We start from the raw sequence: 21337 nt of genomic DNA, 5'->3' as shown, positions 1-21337 counted from the left end.
AGGCTGCTGGAATTGGGTATGTCTAGCTTAATGAAGAGAAGGACGAGGGGGGACATGATAGCAGTATTCCAATATCTCAGGGGCTGCCACAAAGAAGAGGGAGTCAAGCTATTTTCCAAGGCGCCTGGAGGCAGGACAAGAAGCAACGGGTGGAAACTAAGCAAGGAGAGAAGCAACCTAGAACTAAGGAGAAACTTCCTGACAGTTAGAACAATTAACCAGTGGAACAACCTGCCTCCAGAAGCGGTGAATGTTCCAACCCTGGAAGTTTTTAAGAAGAGACTGGACAGCCATTTGTCTGAAATGGTATAGAGTTTCCTGCCTGAGCAGGGGGTTGGACTAGATGACCTCCAAGGTCCCTTCCAACTTTTGTATTATTATTATTATTATTATTATTATTGTTGTTGTTGTTGTTGTTGTTGTTGTTGTTATTATTATTATTATTATTATTATTAGCTATATTCTTTTTCCTGGACAAGGATGGCCTAGCAACAGTTCAAAAAGTGTCTGCTTCACATTTAGATTACTGTAATGCACTCTTTGTGAAGCTACCCTTAAACCTGATCCAGGAGGTGCAGCTGGTACAGAATGTAGTACCCAGGTTGTGAATGGGATAACCATATTATCCTTTTTGCTAAAACAAAAATGATTTTGTCAGCTAAATAGTACCAAGCAAAAGTTTTCCTTTCGACATACAGTGTGAGGTCCTGAAGTACTTGGAACAAGGATAGTTTGTAGATCACCCTCACCTTTAGAAACATGGTAGATTACCAATCTTATTTCATTTTATGCCACCTTTGTTTTCATAAATAACTCAAGGGGACTATCAGACCTAATACACCTTCCTCCTTTATTTTCCCCACAGCATTTCTGAATCAGTGCATATTTCTGTAAACTTTATAGAATTGATATAGAAAGATATGCTGGGAAAATAGTGCTTTTGGTAGCAAGAAACGTAAATGCTAACATGCAATATACAAAATATTGACACTGGATTCTTTCACAGAATCACTATATAATATCTGGCCACATATATAAATTAGATCTAGGGATATGTTGTCACTCACCTGAATAAAAAACTGAGATAAATGTAAAATTGGTAACTTCTTAACAAAAATATGTACCATTTTCTTCAAATTAGAGGAAGGGTATTGGAAGGTAGCCAAATGTGACACTAATTTTTTAAAAAGGACTAAGGGGTAAAAAGAGAACATATTGTTCAGTTAGTTTAATGTCCCTAGGAAAGAGATTGGAAACAAATCCCTTTACAATCACAAACTATTCCAGTTACCTTGTTTAAAAAAAATATGATCGAGATTAAAAAAGAAAAGAAGATGGCAACCAAAATTATCAGGGGGTTGACCATCTTCCCTACAAAGAAAAATTAGAATCTTTGGGATTTCATCAGCCAAAAATGTGGGAAGACAAGAATAAGCAGAGTAAATAACGGAGATAGTAGACAGGGAAATTTTTTTCCTCCTCTCTCAAAACACTAAGATTAGGGCCATTAAATGAAAATGCAGGAAAGAGATTTAGAACAGACAACAGAAAAAACTTCTTCATATAGTAAATAATCTGTGATATTCATTATTATAAAATGTAGCATAGGCTACTTACTTCATCAGCTTTAAATGGGAATAGGATTGATTTAAAAGAGGAAGACAAGGCTATCAAGGACTATTAATTTTGAGACTCCATGGAACCTTTGGATTGGGGACAGCATGCATCTAGATACAGTTGCAGGGAAATAAGATCTCCACCTCTTCTAAGCACTCTAGAGACTACATTGGCCACTAAGAGAAACAAAATGCTGACTATTCTGATCCAGCAGTGCTATTTTTTAATATTCTTAAGGGCAATGATATCATTGCCACCATAATGAACTGATATATTGCAGGCTCTTTTTCGTCCGGTGGCCATGATGGTTCCAGATTATTCCATGATTGCTGAGATTTCTCTGTATTCTTTTGGGTTCAATGAGGCCAAAGTTTTGGCAAAGAAGATCACTACCACTTTCAAACTGTCTTCTGAACAACTCAGTTCTCAGGTAAATATGCATTTCCATCAGTCTGGTAATTCATGCCTGAATAATTATACACAAATATTAAAACATGAGATTTGCTTTCAACAAGTATGTACTACTTTTGTTCTTTAGAAAGACGATTCAACTGCAATTGAAGTAGGAGGTTCTTATACAGATCACTTTTCTAAATTTAACTAAACAGATAATTACCTTTCCAATACAGTTCCCCTTTTTAAAGCTTGTCATTTTTCATATATATCTATATACCATAGGATCATTATGATTTTGGAATGAGAGCAGTGAAGACTGTGATTTCAGCAGCTGGCAATCTCAAAAGAGAAAATCCAACCATGAATGAGGCAAGTTCTTCTTGAGAATATTGCGGTGTTAGTAGGATGTCTCTTTGTACTGTGGAGAATGACCTTTGAAATAATTAAAACATAGTTAAATACCACTTCCCCTCTTATGTCTGAAAGTTGTTAAGTATTTAGATTTCCTTTTCATTTTAACATTATATCTTAATTTCTCTTCCTGAGGAAAAACTCAGAGTAGCTAACATCAAAACAAGTAGAGCAATTATATCATAATACTATTAAATTCACATTAAGATTTAAGTAAGTAAATAATAGTTTGGAGGCATAATAGCAATTTGGCATTTAAAAACATTTATTCGTTTCATTAAGTTTTATCCTATCTTATATTCAGTTGAATGTTCAAAGAGGCTAACAGCAGCAAAAATACAAACTTACAGATAGCCGTCGACTTAGGACCATCACCGAACCTAGAATTTAGGTTGTAAGTCGTTGCAATTACTAAGTGGCAGGTCCACATGACCACCTCACTCAGGACTGCAATCCCACTTCTCCCAGTTGCAACTATTAAGTGACCGTGTGGGTTGTTAATCAGATGGAGTGAAAGAACTGCCTCTCAAAGGGAGGCAGGCAGTTCTGCTCCATACCCAGAAGGAAGCTGCAGTGGTGGGCTGCAGACAAAAAGCTCAGATCTTTGTGATCTGAACTTCTTTTCTCCAGTCCAGTGCCACAGTTCCTATAGGAGATGTCTTGCACCTGATAGTTCTCCTTCTCTCCGTGGGCAGAAAAGAATTCTGCCGTGAAATCCAAACAGGATTTTGGCATGAAACATTTACAGCATGGAGCATTTGGTGCCAACCCCCTGAAACGAGAAGGGGTCCTCTCATTTCTGGGGATCAGTTGCAAACACCCCATGATGCAAATGCCCTGTGCCAAAACCATGCTTAGATTTCGGGAGGGACCTTTTTCATCCAACCTCCTTGACTGTAAAAGGGCTGCCTCAATTGATTTCACCCTCTCCCCATCAAGTAGCACATTGTTCTCTAGGAAGCTGGGTGAAAAAGTTCATCCCCAAAGCCAAACAGGATGTCCTGCTTGGATTTTGTGGCCGACCATTTCCTGCTGGCAGACTTTCCCTGCTGGCTTCCCCATGGTCTTTTGGGAGAATCTGCCGGGGAACATTGCACATGGCGACTGAATGATTGTGGGGTATCTGGCAGCCCACTGTAAATGCGAAGAGGTTGCCAAATGCTCAGATTGCAATCATTTGATTGCAGGGGCACTGCGTTGGCCATAAGTTCAGGAAAGCATTGTAAGCCCCTTTCTAATTTTGAATGGTGGCTGAACAATTGATCACTAAGCGAGGACTACATAATTAAATATGTAGAGGTGACAACACCTGGCTGATTAATGGATCTTTTAAAGTTAAGCAGGGCTATACCTATGCCAATCACCATTTGTAATAATCCCTGCTGGCTTCCCAAAAATTCAATGGGGAAGCCGGCAGAAGAAGTTTCAAGATGCTGGACAAGTTTCCCCCACCTGACACTCTCCTCCAGCACCTCTGCACTACGCCGGCCCCTCACACACACACTTCCACCCTCCACAACCTGCAGTTCTCATGCACTCTTTTGCACCTTCATGCAACCTCCTTGACCCATGCACACTTGTACACCCTCCCCAATCCATGCTGTGCCTCTCGTGCATCCTGTCACACCTTCATACATCCTCTCCAAATGTGCTTCTCATGTACGCCCCCTGCCTTCTTGCATCCCCTCCTCACACGCACACTATGCTTCTCACACACTCTTGTTTACTCTCCCCAACAGCACCTCTCCCACATCCTTCATATCCTTCCACACCCAACAGAAGCCACTTGCCTGTCTGCCAGCCTGGAATTTGCAACTTCCTGCCGGTTTCTCCAAACCGGCAGGAAGTTGCCTCACCTAACAACTATGGGATTCAGTGAACAGTGGCAACCAGGATTCAGGTATTTAGAGCCCTGGTGGCTCAGTGATTAGAATGCCGTACTGCAGGCTACTTCTGCTGACTGCTGACTGCCAGCAGTTTGGCAGTTCGAGTCCCACCAGCTCAAGGTTGACTCAGGCTTCCATCCTTCTGAGGTCGATAAAATGAGGACCCAGATTGTTGGGGGCAATATCCTGATTCTGTAAACTGTTTAGAGAGAGCTGTGAAGCTCTGTGAAGCAGTAAATAAGTCTAAGTGCTATTGCTATTAAACAATGAGGTTGCCCTTTACATTGCCCACTTAGCAATGTAAATTCAATTTCTGTCATAAGTCAAGGACTACCTATATTTCTTAATAATTTAAATAAATTTAATTTATTTAATTAATTTAAATAAAAATGCTTTAAAATTAACAGCAAAAAGGGAAGATTTGTATTAAGGGTGAACTTGAAAACTATGGGTTATGTTAACATTCGCATTCACAAAGATGAGCTGTAATCGACTCAGTAAGTCTTATTTCTGAATAATTCTTGTATAAGTATGTATACATAAGTAATCTTCCTTTTTTACTTTACTTAATACCTGTTGACTTTATTCCAGTGAGGTAGAAGGTTTCATGGAAGGCTTCATATTATAGCAGTGTGCATACAGCACAAATTATTTCATTGCATCTGATTCTTGTAAAATGTTTTTCTTATAAATTTCATTGATGAGATGATAATAATAAACTTAAATTATCTCAAAATACTCATTCCCCCCTATACATATAGTAATTTTCATCAGTATATGATAATGGAACTAGGTATAAAATAGAACAAACCCATTCTTACTGCATCTGCTTACCATCAAAACTTTAAAAAACAACAGTTTTATAAAATACTTTTCATATCAATAATATTTAGCCATTGAGGGCAAAGCTGATCATACTGATAGGAACATAATTTCCTAATATTCTGTTTTAATGATTTCTAGGAAATGATTTGCTTAAGGGCTATCAAGGATGTCAATGTTCCTAAATTCCTGCAAGATGATCTCAAGCTGTTCAATGGTATAATTTCTGACCTATTTCCCATGATCAAAGAAGAAACAATTGACTATGGCATTTTGGAGGAAGCAATTCACAAATGCTGTCTAAAAGACAATTTGAAGGATGTTGATGGTATGCAAAACATATGCTATCTATTTTTTTTTCATTGTATTACTCTCACATTTAAAAATATTGTCGTTCTTGCCACATAACAGAAAAACATTGCAGTCACAGGAGGTTTGGGGAATTTGTCATCCCACACAGTCAATAATTCAAGTTTCCTGCCTCAGCTCATATATCAATTTGTGAGAATAATATTGTTAATGCTCACATGAGCAATCTATGTAAAATACTTTGCCTTGATTTCATCGGAAAAGTTGATCTTACTACTCCAAAAAGATTGTAAATTAATATTGTCATTCTATTCATGAGCAGTTATTAGTACTCCATTCTGCATCTCAAAGACTCCTAATATTTTTGGTAGAAAATTAGGCAAGGTACACTGGGAGACTGTGAATGCTAGTCCTGCCTTTAGCACAAAGTCAGCTAAGTGATCCTGGGCCAGTCATTCTCTCTCAGCCCTAGGAAGGAGGCAATGGTAAACCACTTCTGAAAAACTTTGCCAAAGAAACTTGTAGGGACTTGTCTAGGCAGTCCCTGAAAATCGGACACAATTGAATGATAAAAAAAAAGCTCTTATGCAGAATATATAATACAAAGTGAGGAAAACATCATTTATCTAAAAAGAAAACGAATAGAAAAAAGAAAACATAAATAAATTCAATTCCCCTCTCCCCAGATTTTATTTGAGATCCAGATTCTTTATATTTTCAAAAGAGTTGGATAAAATATTGAAGAGAGCAATAGGGTACACTTGGAAACTTGATGCTGTTTATTTATGTGAATAAATAAACTTGATTGTTTGCTATAACAATCTTCAACCAAGAGCCAGATACTTTTAAATAATAATATAAGTAATAAACTATTAAATGTCTGAGCTTTCAAAGAAGAGCAAATTATACTGTCAGTGATAAAAATTGTGATGGTGATGGGTAAGTTGCCAAGCATATTTTCTTAGAGAATTCCTCATGCAAGAGTGCCATTATTTATTTATTTTTTAAAAAGCTCGTGAATAGAAGCATTTATATACCGTATCATACCTTGGGATCTAAGCCAAAACTACAAAAGAATTAAGTAAGCATGCTGCTGACATCTCATGTGCTGTCCTATGAGCACATAGGTTTCCTATGTAGGTCACCCAAATTCATGGCAGGCTTTCCAATGCATTGCTGCCTGAATTCACAGCTCTGCAGCTAGTAAAAGCCACCAGGAGGCATTTCTGGTCTGAATCTTATTTTGCTCCAGGTTTCATCACCAAGTGTATTCAGCTGTATGAAACAACCGTGGTACGGCACGGCCTCATGCTGGTGGGGCCTACAGGCTCTGGAAAAACAAAGGTAAGCATTGCTGAAGAGGCGTTACAATAGAACAAGAAAGGGAACTAACTCCAGAAATTTCCTCCAGCACTATCAATTTCTTTTGCTTAATCCTTTCTTGCCAAGTACAGTAGTAGCCTCTATAGGAGAGCTTTGAAATAAACATGCTAGGATTAAAGGGCTAAAAACTGAATCTACATGTTGTTTGGAAGATCCTCATTAAGGTGAGTATGGATGACTTTGAGCCTCCAGGGCATTAGCAAGATTTTGACAGCATATTCTTGGCCAGTATGCCATTGACATTCAGAAATGTGAGATCACTCTCTTTTTCTATTTCTTTTCTGATCGTGTCTGCTTTTTATAAATCTTAATTGTGCCAAAACCTTGGATAAAATCCTGCATTACTACTTTATATTGTTGAAGATTTATTGTGAATTTGGGCTATTTTCTTGAAAGTCTTAAAAGAGATGCTGTGATGCTTCCTTCTATTATACATCTTTCTTCAGTGTTATAAAGTTTTGGCAGCTGCGATGACATCTTTGAAAGGTCGGCCTTCAGTCAGTGGTGGAAATTATGAAGCTGTCAATTATTTTATACTGAATCCTAAATCCATAACTATGGGCCAGCTGTATGGAGAGTTTGACTTGTTAACTCATGAATGGTAAAAGACAAAACTTCTCTTTCTCTTTTCTGGGTTAATTGGGCTTTGTATTTCTTCTTTCTGGGAATTAAAACTCCGTATTAATGGAAACTTAAGAAAACGTTTTGAAAATTTCTAAATAACGTAACAGCAAAAGATTCAGGTTTGATCCAATGAAAGTTAAGCATCTGATTTATTTTCTGCCAATATTCATATGACTTCGAATATTTCACTTTGGTTGGATCACACATTTTCTTTTGAGCTTTCAACATTTCATTTTTGTATATATTTAATGAATAGTTCTTTCATAATAGTGCTGCTGTGGTTGAGTCATTCTGAGCCTGAACAAGGCCATATTCCTTTAAAAAAAAATAATTTAAGTCACTTTGTGAGATAATAATTATTTGAGAAGCAGAAAAATGTGATTAATCAGTTACTAACGTAATGTATCCATTTTGGTATAAAATCCATCTCTTCATTTTTCATTAGCTATAATTTTTAATCTAAATAGACAAAAGCAGAAGCATTTGGGAAATCCCACTTACTCCCAAATCCACTGTTCACAGCTATCTTTTCACTCTCTAGATTAAAGGTTCCCTGGTACATTAAGTGGAACAGATCCTGTGGGTTACTGTATTTATTGTACAAGTATATGCAGTATAGTTTACACAGTATACTGTAGAGCTTCCTGTTCAGGAATGAGGCAATAAGGGTATCTATATATTGGAACATCAATTTTACTGCCCCTCTTTTATTTATTGTATCAAATGTATATTTCTGTTACCAAATGTAACTGTGTGCAGATATGAAAAGCAATAGAAATAACTTAGCATGAACCTGTGCTGAGTAAACATTTTATAGCTTTACTCGGAAGCTTCTTAGATATGGGCACATATTTATTCAAGTTTTTCTTTAGCGAATTCTGGTTGAATGTGTGGACTAATTTACAGTATAGTTTTTGCCTAAAGGTTGATATATAGATCCCTTTGAATGATCAAAAAAAAAATTGCAACTGCCATAAAAGCTTCTTCATGGGCATACAACCCATCTGCTCTCTCCAGCTGACTTCAGAAGGTTTTGTTTTTGTTTTAAATCTTGTAAAAAGAGACTTGAATATCCTCAATATCTAAATAAATAGAGATGAATAACGATTATAACAGTTTTACACTGATGGCAGTATAGCCCTCTCATAGAGATAAAATGTTGGCCTAAATCCAGTAGCCTTTGAGGCTTGATACAGGTTTTTATATTGCACCTGATACCACAAAGTTAGCAAATGGGAAACTTTATTATTAAAGAAAGTTTCCTTCCCCAGCACAACTTCCCAACCTCCTATTTGACTTCTGGTATCTTCAAATCTCTTGATAAGATATATCATGCTTTTATAAAATATATGAGATTCAAAGAGAAAGTGCAACTATTAAAGCCTTGGGTATTTCTCCCTCTAATTTCATAGGACAGATGGGATCCTCCCTGCTCTCATTCGTGTAGGAGCTGTAGCCCCTGATAAAAAAAAGAAATGGTATATGTTCGATGGTCCTGTGGATGCTGTTTGGATTGAAAACATGAACACTGTCCTGGATGACAACAAAAAACTCTGCCTTAGTTCTGGTGAAATAATTAAACTAACAGAGGTGATTTTTTTTCTCTCTTCTTGTTCCATTACCCAACCTCAATATACATTCATGGTCATTCATAAACAGATTTCAATTCATTCATATGTCTCACAGTGAAGAGAGCTAAATATAGACATAGATAAGTATAGATATATGATTTGACAAGCAAGGTCATAACTGGAGGTTTTTACCTTTTCTGAGAAAACATTCCTACTTTTTAATATATAAAAGATAACATTTTATTTTAAAATACATTTTTATTCATTTATTTGATATGAATTTCTTACTCAACTTACTGCCCAAGGTATTAAAGATGAAAAACAAAAACAATGTAACTAAAATACAGATAGCAATATTAAAATCCTAAATATGTATGTCAAATACTTACATATAATATATAATATAGCTAAAAGCTATATTAACTTCAGAATTATCCAAACAGGATTATTTCAACATTTTGGTTAAAAGGACAAAATTAATTTGATTTTTGTAGCAGTCCAAACTAGGATCACAACACTACTGTTTATGCCAAATGGTATTGACTAATGCTATTTTTCTTAGCCTCTAGCTTGAGGAATGTAGATAATTGAATTTAGTAAGCCTTCCATTTTATAAACATAATCTCATCTGTGTAATGTGATCCTTTGATAAAAGGCTTGGGAAAATCTCTGCTATCTTGTCTCTCTTTTCCAGGCAATGACCATGATGTTTGAAGTCCAGGATTTAGCAGTAGCCTCTCCAGCTACTGTGTCTCGATGTGGCATGGTATACCTGGAGCCCAGCATCTTGGGACTAAAACCATTTGTGGAATGCTGGCTAAAAAATATTCCAGAGATTATGAAGCCATTTTCAGAGCAGCTGGAGTCACTTTTCAACAGATTCCTAGAGGTAAGCTATCGCTTGATCCTAATATTTTGATTCAATACAAACCATGTAAGTGGGTTCAATGTTTAGCCGGGGGTGGGGGGGGAGGGGGGCACTAGTCATGAACTTCTCACCCCTGATTACAGAAGCTTGAGAGCAGCTAGTAGGCAAAATCTATCAGTTGGCAGGAACTTTTGCAGGAGGTAACCTTCCTCATAATTCCAATTAATTTTAATTGGTACCATAATGGTAAAGTGTTCTACAGACTGAGCTTCCGTGCACAATGGCATTTTCCCCACACTGAAAGGCCTGAGATAATGATTGCTGTATGTATGCTTCAGGGTTAATATCAGACGTTGGCATTTTTGAGTGAGCTCTTTTTTTATTTGTTTTGTAATGCGAGTTGTAGGTTGGTAAGAATGCTAATTTCCATGCTTCCCTGCAATGTTTCTTGGGATATTAATATTAAAACAGTAACAGTGTTGTTTGGAAAGGCTCCACATTCTAAGACGCACAAGAAAATGTTTCTAGTCTTTATTCCCTTCTCATGCTAAATTTTGATTAAAAAAAAATTATTCCATTATCCTAGAAAAACAAATAGCTCTGAAACCTATATTTGCCGTGACAAATCTATTCTTAGCAATTGTTTCAATTCCTGAACATAGCCAAATTACATGTTACATAGGAGGTCAGTGTTTGGAGCCTCTAATATAATTTCATTTTTTGTAAATAGCTGCAATAAGAGTTTTGATTTAGATTTTAACTAATGTAGGTTTGGCAGTTTTAACATTTTTTTCAATGTGTTCCATATTCTTAGTCCATCACAATCCACAGATGACTGGCTATGAATGCCCTGAGTTGCAAAGAATGGATATTAATGTAGAAGATTTAAAATTCAAAATGTTTTCATTCTTGTTAATGTCAGTGTTAGTTAACACCCAGCAAGGTTGCTCAGTCTCTGCTAGTGCCTGTTCTCTAGCTGAGTTGAAGAGTATTAAAAGTACTACTTAAAAAGCAGTGGTTATAGAAGAGTTAGCTGCTAGAATAAAAGGGGAGGAAAACATAAAGGTTCAAAATAAATCTAAAAACAATTAACACTGGGTCTTCCTTCTTTTCAGGAATCTATCAGTTTTGTCCGAAATTCAGTGAAAGAAATAATTGTCTCCACAGATGCTAACTTGACAAAAAGCCTTCAGAAGTTATTGGACTGTTTTTTTCAACCCTTCATTCCTATTGAGGTAGGATTACATAATGCTGAGTATTCTCAATGGAAACACTAGAATGGAAAAATCAGATATAAAGGATAGTTACATTATAATAGCAATTTTATGTATGTATGTATGTATATGTAGCTGGATTTCGAACCCCAGCTAATAAAAAATCTTATCATTAGGGGTCCTTGGGTAACAAACCCCTAAGACTTCACCTGCCTACCTCTGATATGAGCACAGTATGAACTAGGGGAGTCATACCAGCTCAGACATGCCTAGATTAACAAGGACCACACCAGATGTTGGAGAATCAGGACAATCTGATGATAACGGCTATTGAAACAAATCATATGTGGGCAGACAAGAAAAGCTGGAATTGATGGAATGCTACCACAAAGCAGACTTAATGAGCGGGAATATATGAAACATAGGAAGGAATTATGTGTGGAAAAACTGAAAACTAACTGAAAAACAACTAGTTACCTAATGCTTCAACATAGTGAAGAGGAACATGCTCTCACAAAACAAGACAGGCCAACTACATATTACATCCTGGATTCAAGAAAACCTGGAAGAACAATGTGCAGCCAACACCCAGTGGCGTAGCGTGGGTTGTCAGCACCCGGGGCAAGGCAAGTAATTTGCGCGCCCCCCCTGCGCCCCCCCTCCCTCCACAGTGGGCGGCGACCCGGCGGCTCGGATCGGATTCGCACAGGCAGGGGCAGAGAGCTGCGAGTGTGAGCGCGCCCCCCCAGATGTTGCGCCCGGTGCGGCCGGCCCCCCCTGCACCCCCCACGCTACGCCTCTGCCAACACCTGAAGTTGTAACATCACTGCTATCCTCTTCATTACGGAACACAGCAGCTGATATGAGGTATAAGATCATGGATCACTTAGCCACAGTCAAGCCTTGAGACTAATTACCAAAGCTCAGTGAAGAAGCACCATCCGAGAGTATGGTAGATGCCAATAAAGCTAATCTTTACTATCACCATAATTCAAACCAATGAACTGGTCTATTCTACAGCTGCTTTAATCCTGGAGATGTCTAGCTGCTACATGATTAAGAAGAACAGCAGCACATACTGCCTTGGAAAAAGATCAAAGCAACTTGGAGAGAAGTTAGGCAGCTGGTGGTTCTACAGAAGGTGTGTAAATTAAGGATAAGACTTGGCTACTCAAAAAATGTAAGCCTAAAGAAAGGCTCATAGCACTGGGTAGCAAGCTAAGCAGATACACTAGAGAAGCAAAAGTCAAGAAGATGAATGCCCTATTCTCCAAAGAAACATTTAAGTGTACTCAGGACATGTAGTTCTTTCTTATGACCACAGTGGAGTCTGCCCATTATAGTTTCAGGTTGTTATGATTGTTAAATGAGGTAACTATATGATTACCTCGCTTAAAGACTCTCTCCCTTGCTCTCCCTGATAAGGATGTTAAACAGAACACCAGGTGCCTTGGGTGGGGGAGGCCCTGGGAATTGTTAAAGCCCTAGCTCCTTAACAATTTCTATTAATGAACAAGACAAAAAAACCTGGCTGACTCTATAGCACAGCTCAAGCATTTGGCATTTCTTTTTGCAATAAAAGATTTTCTCAATGGTTATTATTTTGTTGACACTTTACGCAAGTTACTTGTTTAGATTGTACTGAATCTTTCACAGTTCCTCTCAAACATTAATCTGTATTGTTGCTTTTGTATGTTTCTTAATTCATCTGGAGATTCTAGTTCTTGTTCTGTTAAAGAATCTCAAGAGGCTGACAAAATTTAAATGTGGTCAGTGTTGAAGAAGCTTATTTTCAGTTAATAAAGCCTCAGTCTCCCCTCGGGCATTTCCTATTTGCAGTTGTATAGAAATTTTGCTTAAGCATTTTCACAAACACAGTTTTCTCTCACATACTTATCCCAAAGCCCCATCACAGCAACAGATCATGTAATGAAAGAGGAATTAGGAGGGGAAGATGCTGCACAGTTTGGATGGTAGCATGTACACATGTTGTTAGCTTCTTTGTTAAATTTTGTCCTTCCTTAACCTTTGTTATTGCTTCAGTTCACACACACACACACACACACACACTGTTCTTTCCTACAGTAATTGGAGCTCCAAAAGAGCTGTTTCATAATGCTTTCTCCTTGATCTGTTTCATTTTATCCAGTTCTATCATGCACTGAGAATCTAATCAAGGCTTTCCTCAACTGTGATCAATTTACAGCAGTTTCCATAGAGGGATAAGGCTAGCTGTCTTAGCACAGAAAGACAAGGATCTATAGCAGACATGTCAAACTCATGACGGCGCGCAAGGTATCGGGCCGGTTTTGCCATTGCTGGCAATGGGGTGGGCGTGGCTTCCGGATGACGCATCCGGCCCGTGGACCGGCAGTTTGACACCCCTGATCTATAGGTTGGATATACCTGCTTCAAGTGTTCTGGATCTTTCATAATATTTCTACCAAGGTCTTGGCCTTCTTTACCTGCCTAAGTATCTTCAGTTGGCCTCAGTATGTGAGAATCTCAGAGTGGCAGAACGAGTCAGGAATTATTGCTGAAATCAACTTCCTGTGGATCAGATTATCACCTCTCTCTTCATCCTTTGATCATCACATTCCATCCATGTTTCCCAAATTGTTGAGGAAACTATACAAACAAACAACAAGTTTTTCTATTTAAAAAAAAACTAATGATGGCCACCAGAAACTTATCCAGAAAGAAAAAAGATACTTATTGAAGTCACGTGATCACGTGAAATATTAATGTTACTTTATAATGCCTTGGTAAGGCCACACTTGGAATACTGCATCCAGTTTTGGTCACCACAATGTAAAAAAGATGTTGAGACTCTAGAAAGAGTGCAGAGAAGAGCAACAAAGATGATTAGGGGACTGGAGACTAAAACATATAAGGAATGGTTGCTGGAATTTGGTATGTCTAGTTTAATGAAAAGAAGGACTAGGGGTGATATGATAGCAGTGTTCCAATATCTCAGGGGGTGCCACAAAGAAGAGGGAGTCAAGCTATTCTCCAAAGCACCTGAAAGCAGGACAAGAAGCATTGGATGGAAACTAATCAAGAAGAGAAACAACCTAGAACTAAGAAGAAATTTCCTGACAGTTAGAACAATTAACCTCCAGAAGTTGTGAATGCTCCAACACTGGAAGTTTTGAAGAAGAGACTGGATAACCATTTGTCTGAAATGGTATAGGGTTTCCTGCCTGAGCAAGGGGTTGGACTAGAATACCCCCAAGGTTCCATCCAACTCTGATATGTTGTGTTGTGTTGTGTTATGTTATGTTGTTATGTTATGTTATGTTATGTTATGTTATGTTATGTTATGTTATGTTATGTTATGTTATGTTATGTTATGTTATGTTATGTTATGTTATGTTATGTTATGTTATGAAAAGTCTAGCCAGGAGATGACCAAGATCTGAGTGATTGAGAATGAGTGCCTCCCAATCCTAGAAAATTACATTTGTGCAGTCCAAAGGAATCCCCAAAATTGTGTACTAGTTCTGCTTGGAAGAATGAGACCATATCCAGAACCACACAAGAAAAGTCCTGGGATCCAAGAGATCCTAATATCAACAAAGTCTTACTAGGATTGTACTTCCCATGCAAAGCCCCACAACTTCTAGACAAAAGAATCTGGATGGCCTTGGCTGGTTAGTAAGGAGTAGGATTGTATAGCTGATAATCATCTATATCAGGGGTGTCAAACTGCTGGCCCGTGGGCCGGATGTGTCATGCTGAAACCACGCCCACCCCATTGCTGGCAATGGAAAAAAAAGTCGCAATACATTGTGACACGTCACGTGAAGTTGCGAGTTTGACACCCCGGTGTCTATATAGTGATGATCACTCCATTATAGCAGATGGTCTCACCCAGCAGTTTCATGTAGATAAATATTAATGGAGAGAGGCTAGAGTCCTGTGAAATACCACAAATAGGGGTCTAGGGCTAGATCTCTCCTCTCCTATCACACCAACTGAATTCCATATCTCTTAGTGATAAATCACAAAAGTGTACGTCATCTAAATCTTAAATCTCAAAATCGACTTGGTGATAATTGGGATCGCTTTTGTCTTTCAGGCTGCCCAAAAAGTCTTCAGTACAGAAATCTTACAAAGTCACATTTATTTATTTCTCTGTCCAATTTATATAGCTACCTATCTACCCAAGAAACTTTTGGCAGCAAACAAAATAAAAACAAAGAATTCTATTAATCCTGAAAAACAAACATAATTATTTGGAAGCTCATTTAAATCACAAAACCAAACCACATCCCGTACATCCATTCCAGAGGCCCCATGCTAACATCTGAACACCAGTGGCTGAAATTGGGATTTTAGCATAGCACCTTTCCCACTTTTACTCATAATGTAGAGGAATCATTATCAGCAGCACCTGTGATTGTAGTGTTTAAGTGTTCCTTTTCATTGTAAAGGTTTAACCAATTTCTTATTTATCTTCTGTCCATTTCAGCAATTCATGTTCCAATTATACAATATTCCTGTCATCCAGCAATTTTCAAAAGGTCTGACTAACATTTCTGTATCGCCCTCACCAGTATTTCCTTTTTGAAGTTGTTTTCTTTTTGTATTTTTTTATCTGCAAGGGGGAACTCACAATTTATGATCCTTCCTTGAAATAGGGTGGCATTTTATCTAATTTTTTACTTTCTCCAAAGGTATTTCTGGATTTAATTTGAGTGAGGAAATTATATTGCCAACTTTTTCCTATTCTGACAACTCTTTAGACTAGGTATTCAATTCCTTAGACATGCTGAAGACCTTGCCATTTTCTGTTGAGGAATTTTAGAAAACACATGGTGTACTGGGAGTAACTACACTTCTTCACAAAGAATTACCCATTGCTAAGTAGCCTCTTCTTGACAATATATTGTCAAAGGAACACATTACTGTTGTTTACACAGTAGGTATGCAATCTCAACTGTTAATTCAGCACTACTGCTTGCCTGTTTAAATCATTTGGGCAGAGGGCAATTATCTACTATAGATAATAGTATCAAAAGTCACCAAGAGGTTCAGGAGAACAAACAGGACCATACTTTCTTCTCATCTATTTTCTAGCGTGGGTTCATCAACCATGATGATGAAGCAGTTTTAGGAACCTTTCAGCATAAGCCCAATTGAAATGGCTCCAGATTATTTCATAATTGTTCATTAATTTAATGTTCATTTTAATTGTATGTCTATTTTAGATTGCTTTTTAAAAAATAGGCACTGAATTATTTACTTGAATAGCAAGGTAAGTGGATAGAAATGGAATACATTAATAAATCAAACATAACTACTGAATATTGGAGAAGTTTTAGTAATGTGTATTTTGTTAATTGATTCGTCAGGGAATGAAAAAAATGCCTCCAGAGAAGACAGCCCGTATTGGTGAACTAATAGAACCCTGGTTCATATTTGCTTTGATCTGGAGTGTTGGTGGAACTGGAGATGCCCAAAGTCGAAGCGCCTTCAGTAATTGGTTAAGGAAAAAGATGTCAGATGAGAAGGCAAGTTAACGGGAAAAGGATATCATCAGTTCATAATGGCACCTTATCATAGGTTCCTTTTTTGAACCACCAATAACCAAATTAATCCACTCAAATATTATAATTGTTTGTTTAAATTTATTGGCTGCCCAACTGCAGTGGGCAGTGTACAAAACTAGAGAAGATATAAAAACAGCTTTAAAAATTGCACTGGGTTGCTGGTTTGCTTCGGAGTGCAATTCAAGGTGTTAGTTATCACCTTTAAAGCCCTGCATGGCATGGGTCCAGGCTACTTGAGAAACTTCTCCCCTTGATGGGACTGGCCCATCCCACTTATGGCAGCAGAGGGAGCATACTGTGGATCCCATCAGCCAAAGAATTTCAGCTAACTGGATCCAGGAGAAGCTCCTTCCCTGCCGTGGCTCCTGCCTTCTGGAATATCCTACCCCCTGAGATGGCTTCCACCCTCCTGACTTTTCATAGCAGCCTTAAGACCTGGCTCTGTCAGACGGCTTGGAGACCCAATGGGGGAGATTAGAGACAAGATAAGATAACCTTTATTGTCATTTTTTACTGTGGGCACAATGATACACATCAAAAATGAAATTTAGTTGCCCGCTCTGAAAGTGAACACATACATGACACACACTTAAACATACTATATACAACATATACACACTATATACCACATATGTATAGACCTACATCCCTACATATACATAACATATGAATATTAAATACTGAAAGTATTTGAGTAATTAAAACCTATTTCATCCCCCACCCACCCCCCATGTGTCCGTCTGCCTCCTTTGCCATCTGTGTTAAAGATTTTATCTGCTGTGTTATTTTGTAATTGATGATATTAATGCTTTTATGTTGTATGCTGCCCAGAGTCAATGGACATGAAATGGATGGCAAATAAATTTCATAATAAATTTCATAATAAAGAAATAAAATAAATAAAAACATTAAATCAATCAAACAGATTTTAAAAAACCCTAATATGTCACAAAATCAATTAAACATAACAGGGAACATTGAACAAATAATAAACATTAAGCTCCAGCCTAGGACCAAACCAGGTTTTTAAAGCTTTCGGGAACCCCAGGAGAGAGGGCGCTGTCCTTACCTCTGATTCCAAAGAGTGGGGGCTGCTACAGGAATACTCAGCATTGGAAACCTGGACAATTAATTGGGTTTTTGTATCTTCCTTCCAGTAGTTGGGGCTGGGGGATTTTATTTTACAAAAGGGAAACTTACAAATAAAGGAAATTGGAAAGTACAAATGAATTTTAATAAGATTATTTTCTATTTTAACCATCTATTTTCTTTATCTACACTATATTCCTTAAAGTTTACTTTCAATATGTTTCATATCTTTCTATTCTATTCCTCCAATATATTTATTTATTGCTGATTTCTGTATTTATGTTGTCTTAATCTCTGTCTGTCTTTTTTTTTTTTTTTTTTTTTTTTTTTTTTTTTTTTTTTTTTTTTTTTTTTTTTTTTTTTTTTTTTTTTTTTTTTTTTTTTTTTTTTTTTAAAAATTTTTTTTTTATTATTTTCAACATAAGAGAAAAAACAATCACAAGTACATCACAATTAAAAAAACCCCTCCCCACCCCCCACCCGGACTTCCCAAACCTAATCCCAGGATACTATTCATCTAAAAGTAACCTTATATTAATATCCCTAACTCCACAAAGTATAATTCTACATAAATAGGTGAAATATATGTATATATATAGAAAGAAAAAAATTTTTTTATCTAAAAACCTAACCTATATTCCACCATTCTATGCTTATTTTGNCAGTTTTAACTGGATGTAATGACCAACAATAAGGCTACAAAAATGAACCACCCAAAAAGAAAACAAGCTGCTAGATGATTTTGCTGGATGAAATGCATCACCTCATTAACCTTAGGTTATTCTGCTGACTTGCAATCTATCAGTGCAGAAATAGCCTCCTGGGAAAGAGAAACGGGCCCAGAATAATGACAAAATATCCAGCTGAATTCCCCAAGCAACTATCCTTAGGACCCTCTTCTGCCATTCTTTCTCTATTTCTCTATTTTTTTGCAGCTATTGACTAAAGCAAAATTGGTTCAAACAATATCTTGTTCCCTGTTGATCTTTGAAGAAATAATTATATATCACTCTTCATTTTTGTGTCATTTGGCTAGCATTCACAAGCAAAAACAGAGATTATGGGGATTTAGTAATGAGATTAACATTTTCCACATAAATTATAAATGACTGCAAAAGATCTAAACTGCTATACATTTTCTATAACATACAAGGAAAAAAACAAAAAAGGACATTCCTAAACTTTTTAAATTATATTTAAATTGGTATGCCATTTATTTCCAGGTAGACAAAAGTTCATATATTCCTATAATTAAAATGGGGTACTTTGGAAAATCTGTTCTCTTTCATCCTCCCTGTTTACAAATAGATGTTCCTAAATTGCCTAACCACCATGGCATTAACATTACTTTCACTGGCTTTCTTCTTTTTTTTCTTCCATGAAAATGTAAACCGTGGAACCTTGACCATGGAACAGAACTAAAAAATATGCTGGCCTCTGATAATAGAAAATAATGTTTATATTTGAACTAAATAAACCCTGTGAATGTTTGTATCTTTCCAAATAATGGATTGTTTTGATGTATGAACAGTTGATAAACTTCTACCTTATTTCAATTGTTTGGGTGTTTATGTATTTCTTTGATCTATAGGCATCATTTTCTATATACTTGGATATTTTCGAAGGATGAACTAATAGAAATCTATTGACTTCCTAATAGATGAAACCAAACTATAAAATTCAACATGAAGTTGAGAATAACAGTTATTTAGCATTCTTGGAGGTTATAGTGAAGTGAAGTAAAATGGAATCTGAGCTAACATTTATGCAAATAAGATATATCCATGATGTATGGAATCACCATCCTGAAAAGCTTTTTTTATTATTTTCAACATAAAAAAAAACATATCACAGGTACATCACAATTTGAATCCCCCCCCACCCCCCACCCGGACTTCCCAAACCTAATCCCAGGATACTATTCAGCTAAAAGTAACCTTATATTAATATCCCTAACTCCACAAAATATAATTCTACATAAATAGGTGCAATATATATATTATCTAAAAAGCTAACTTATATTCCACCATTCTATACTTATTTTGAATATAAACAATCCATCTTCTCCATATTGATAAAAATTGTTCATTTGAATGATCCTTCAAATAAGCTGAAATCTTTGCCATCTCAGCAAGATGTGAAACCTTCACTCTCCAGTCCTCTATTGTAGGTAGAACTTTACTCTTCCAATTTTGAGCTATCAACAAACGGGCAGCAGTTAAACAATACAACATCAAGTTCGTTTCTTTTACATCCAAGTTATGTGTGATACCTAGGAGAAACAACTGAGGCAAAAAAAAAATTCTTCTTTTAAAAACTTGTTGTAAGTTCCACCATAATTTTATCCAGAAAGCTTTAATAACCTTACAAGTCCACCACATGTGAAAAAAAGTTGCATCTTGTTGTCCACACCTCCAGCACTTGGATTCGTAATTCTCATAAATGCGAGACATAGTTGCAGGATCCATGTGCCATCTATAAAACATCTTGTAAAAATTCTCACGTAAATTTTGTGCCTGCGTAAATTTCACATTTCTCACCCATATCAACTCCCAGGTATCCATAGGTATTATTTCTCCTATATTTTGAGCCCATTTAATCATACAGTCTTTAACTAACTCAGTTTCTGAATCCAATTCTAGTAAAACATTGTATATCCTTCTAATATGTCCTTTAGTATCATCCCTTACTTGTTTCAAAAAATTCCCATTTTCCATAAAAGAAGCAGTTTTTTTATCAATTCGCCATCTCTCTTGAACTTGTCTATACACAAGCCAGGAGAAATCTGGATACTTCCGTCTCAAAACTTCTATTGATTTGAGGCACCATTCACCACTACCACTGAAATATAACAAATCTTTATAGGATGGCGCCTCCATAACCACAAATCTTGGTATAGTCAAAAAAATATGTGACGGTATCACCCAAATTGGAAGTTTAACCTCAAACTTGAAAAAATATTTCTGCCAAACTCTCAACAGGGCAGCCCTTATTATATGATTTCTGAAAGTTTTATCAATCTTTTTTTGCATAAAAAGATAAGCATGCCACCCAAAGTACAAGTCCCATCCTTCCAAGTTCAAAATCCTCTTATTAGATAAATTAATCCAATCAGTCATCCAAGTCAATGCACAAGAATCATAGTAAAGTGTCAAATTTGGAGCTTTAAGTCCTCCACGTTCTCTAACATCTTGAATAATCTTGAATTTAACACGAGCCTTCTTGCCTTCCCAAATAAAACGATTCAAGTCTCTCTGCCATTCTTTCAAGTTAAGTTCATTTTTTAAAATAGGTATCATCTGGAACAAGAAGAGAAATTTAGGTAAAATGTTCATTTTAATGGCCGCAATACGACCCAGCAAGGAAAAATGAAGTTTTTTCCACATTAATAAATCTTTTTGTACTGATTTCCACAATTTCTCGTAGTTATTCTGGTAAAGTTTCATGTTAGAGGAGGATAAAAAAATTCCCAAGTATTTAACTTTACTAACCACTTCAAAACCTGATAAATGCATAAGTTGTTTTTTATCTTTAACAGTCATATTCTTTGTAAGAATTTTAGTCTTTTGAACATTAGTTCTAAATCCAGCCA

General features: G+C 36.7%; 1 protein-coding gene across 1 annotated transcript in view; it reads left to right on the top strand.

Annotated features, from left to right (window-relative positions):
• Positions 1–21337, top strand: part of DNAH1 (dynein axonemal heavy chain 1) — a 155559-nt gene that overhangs the window by 71800 nt on the left and 62422 nt on the right. The window contains exons 31-39 of the mRNA XM_029284897.1: positions 1898–2047; positions 2296–2382; positions 5274–5460; positions 6694–6785; positions 7271–7425; positions 8861–9038; positions 9714–9908; positions 11003–11122; positions 16459–16617. Coding sequence (XP_029140730.1) covers positions 1898–2047; positions 2296–2382; positions 5274–5460; positions 6694–6785; positions 7271–7425; positions 8861–9038; positions 9714–9908; positions 11003–11122; positions 16459–16617 — 1323 coding nt within the window. The remainder of the gene's footprint in view (positions 1–1897; positions 2048–2295; positions 2383–5273; positions 5461–6693; positions 6786–7270; positions 7426–8860; positions 9039–9713; positions 9909–11002; positions 11123–16458; positions 16618–21337) is intronic.

Source organism: Protobothrops mucrosquamatus, unplaced genomic scaffold (assembly GCF_001527695.2).
Source record: "Protobothrops mucrosquamatus isolate PMUCROS unplaced genomic scaffold, P.Mucros_1.0 scaffold_152, whole genome shotgun sequence".
Lineage (NCBI taxonomy): Eukaryota > Metazoa > Chordata > Lepidosauria > Squamata > Viperidae > Protobothrops > Protobothrops mucrosquamatus.
This window is presented reverse-complemented; position numbering and strand designations above follow the sequence as displayed.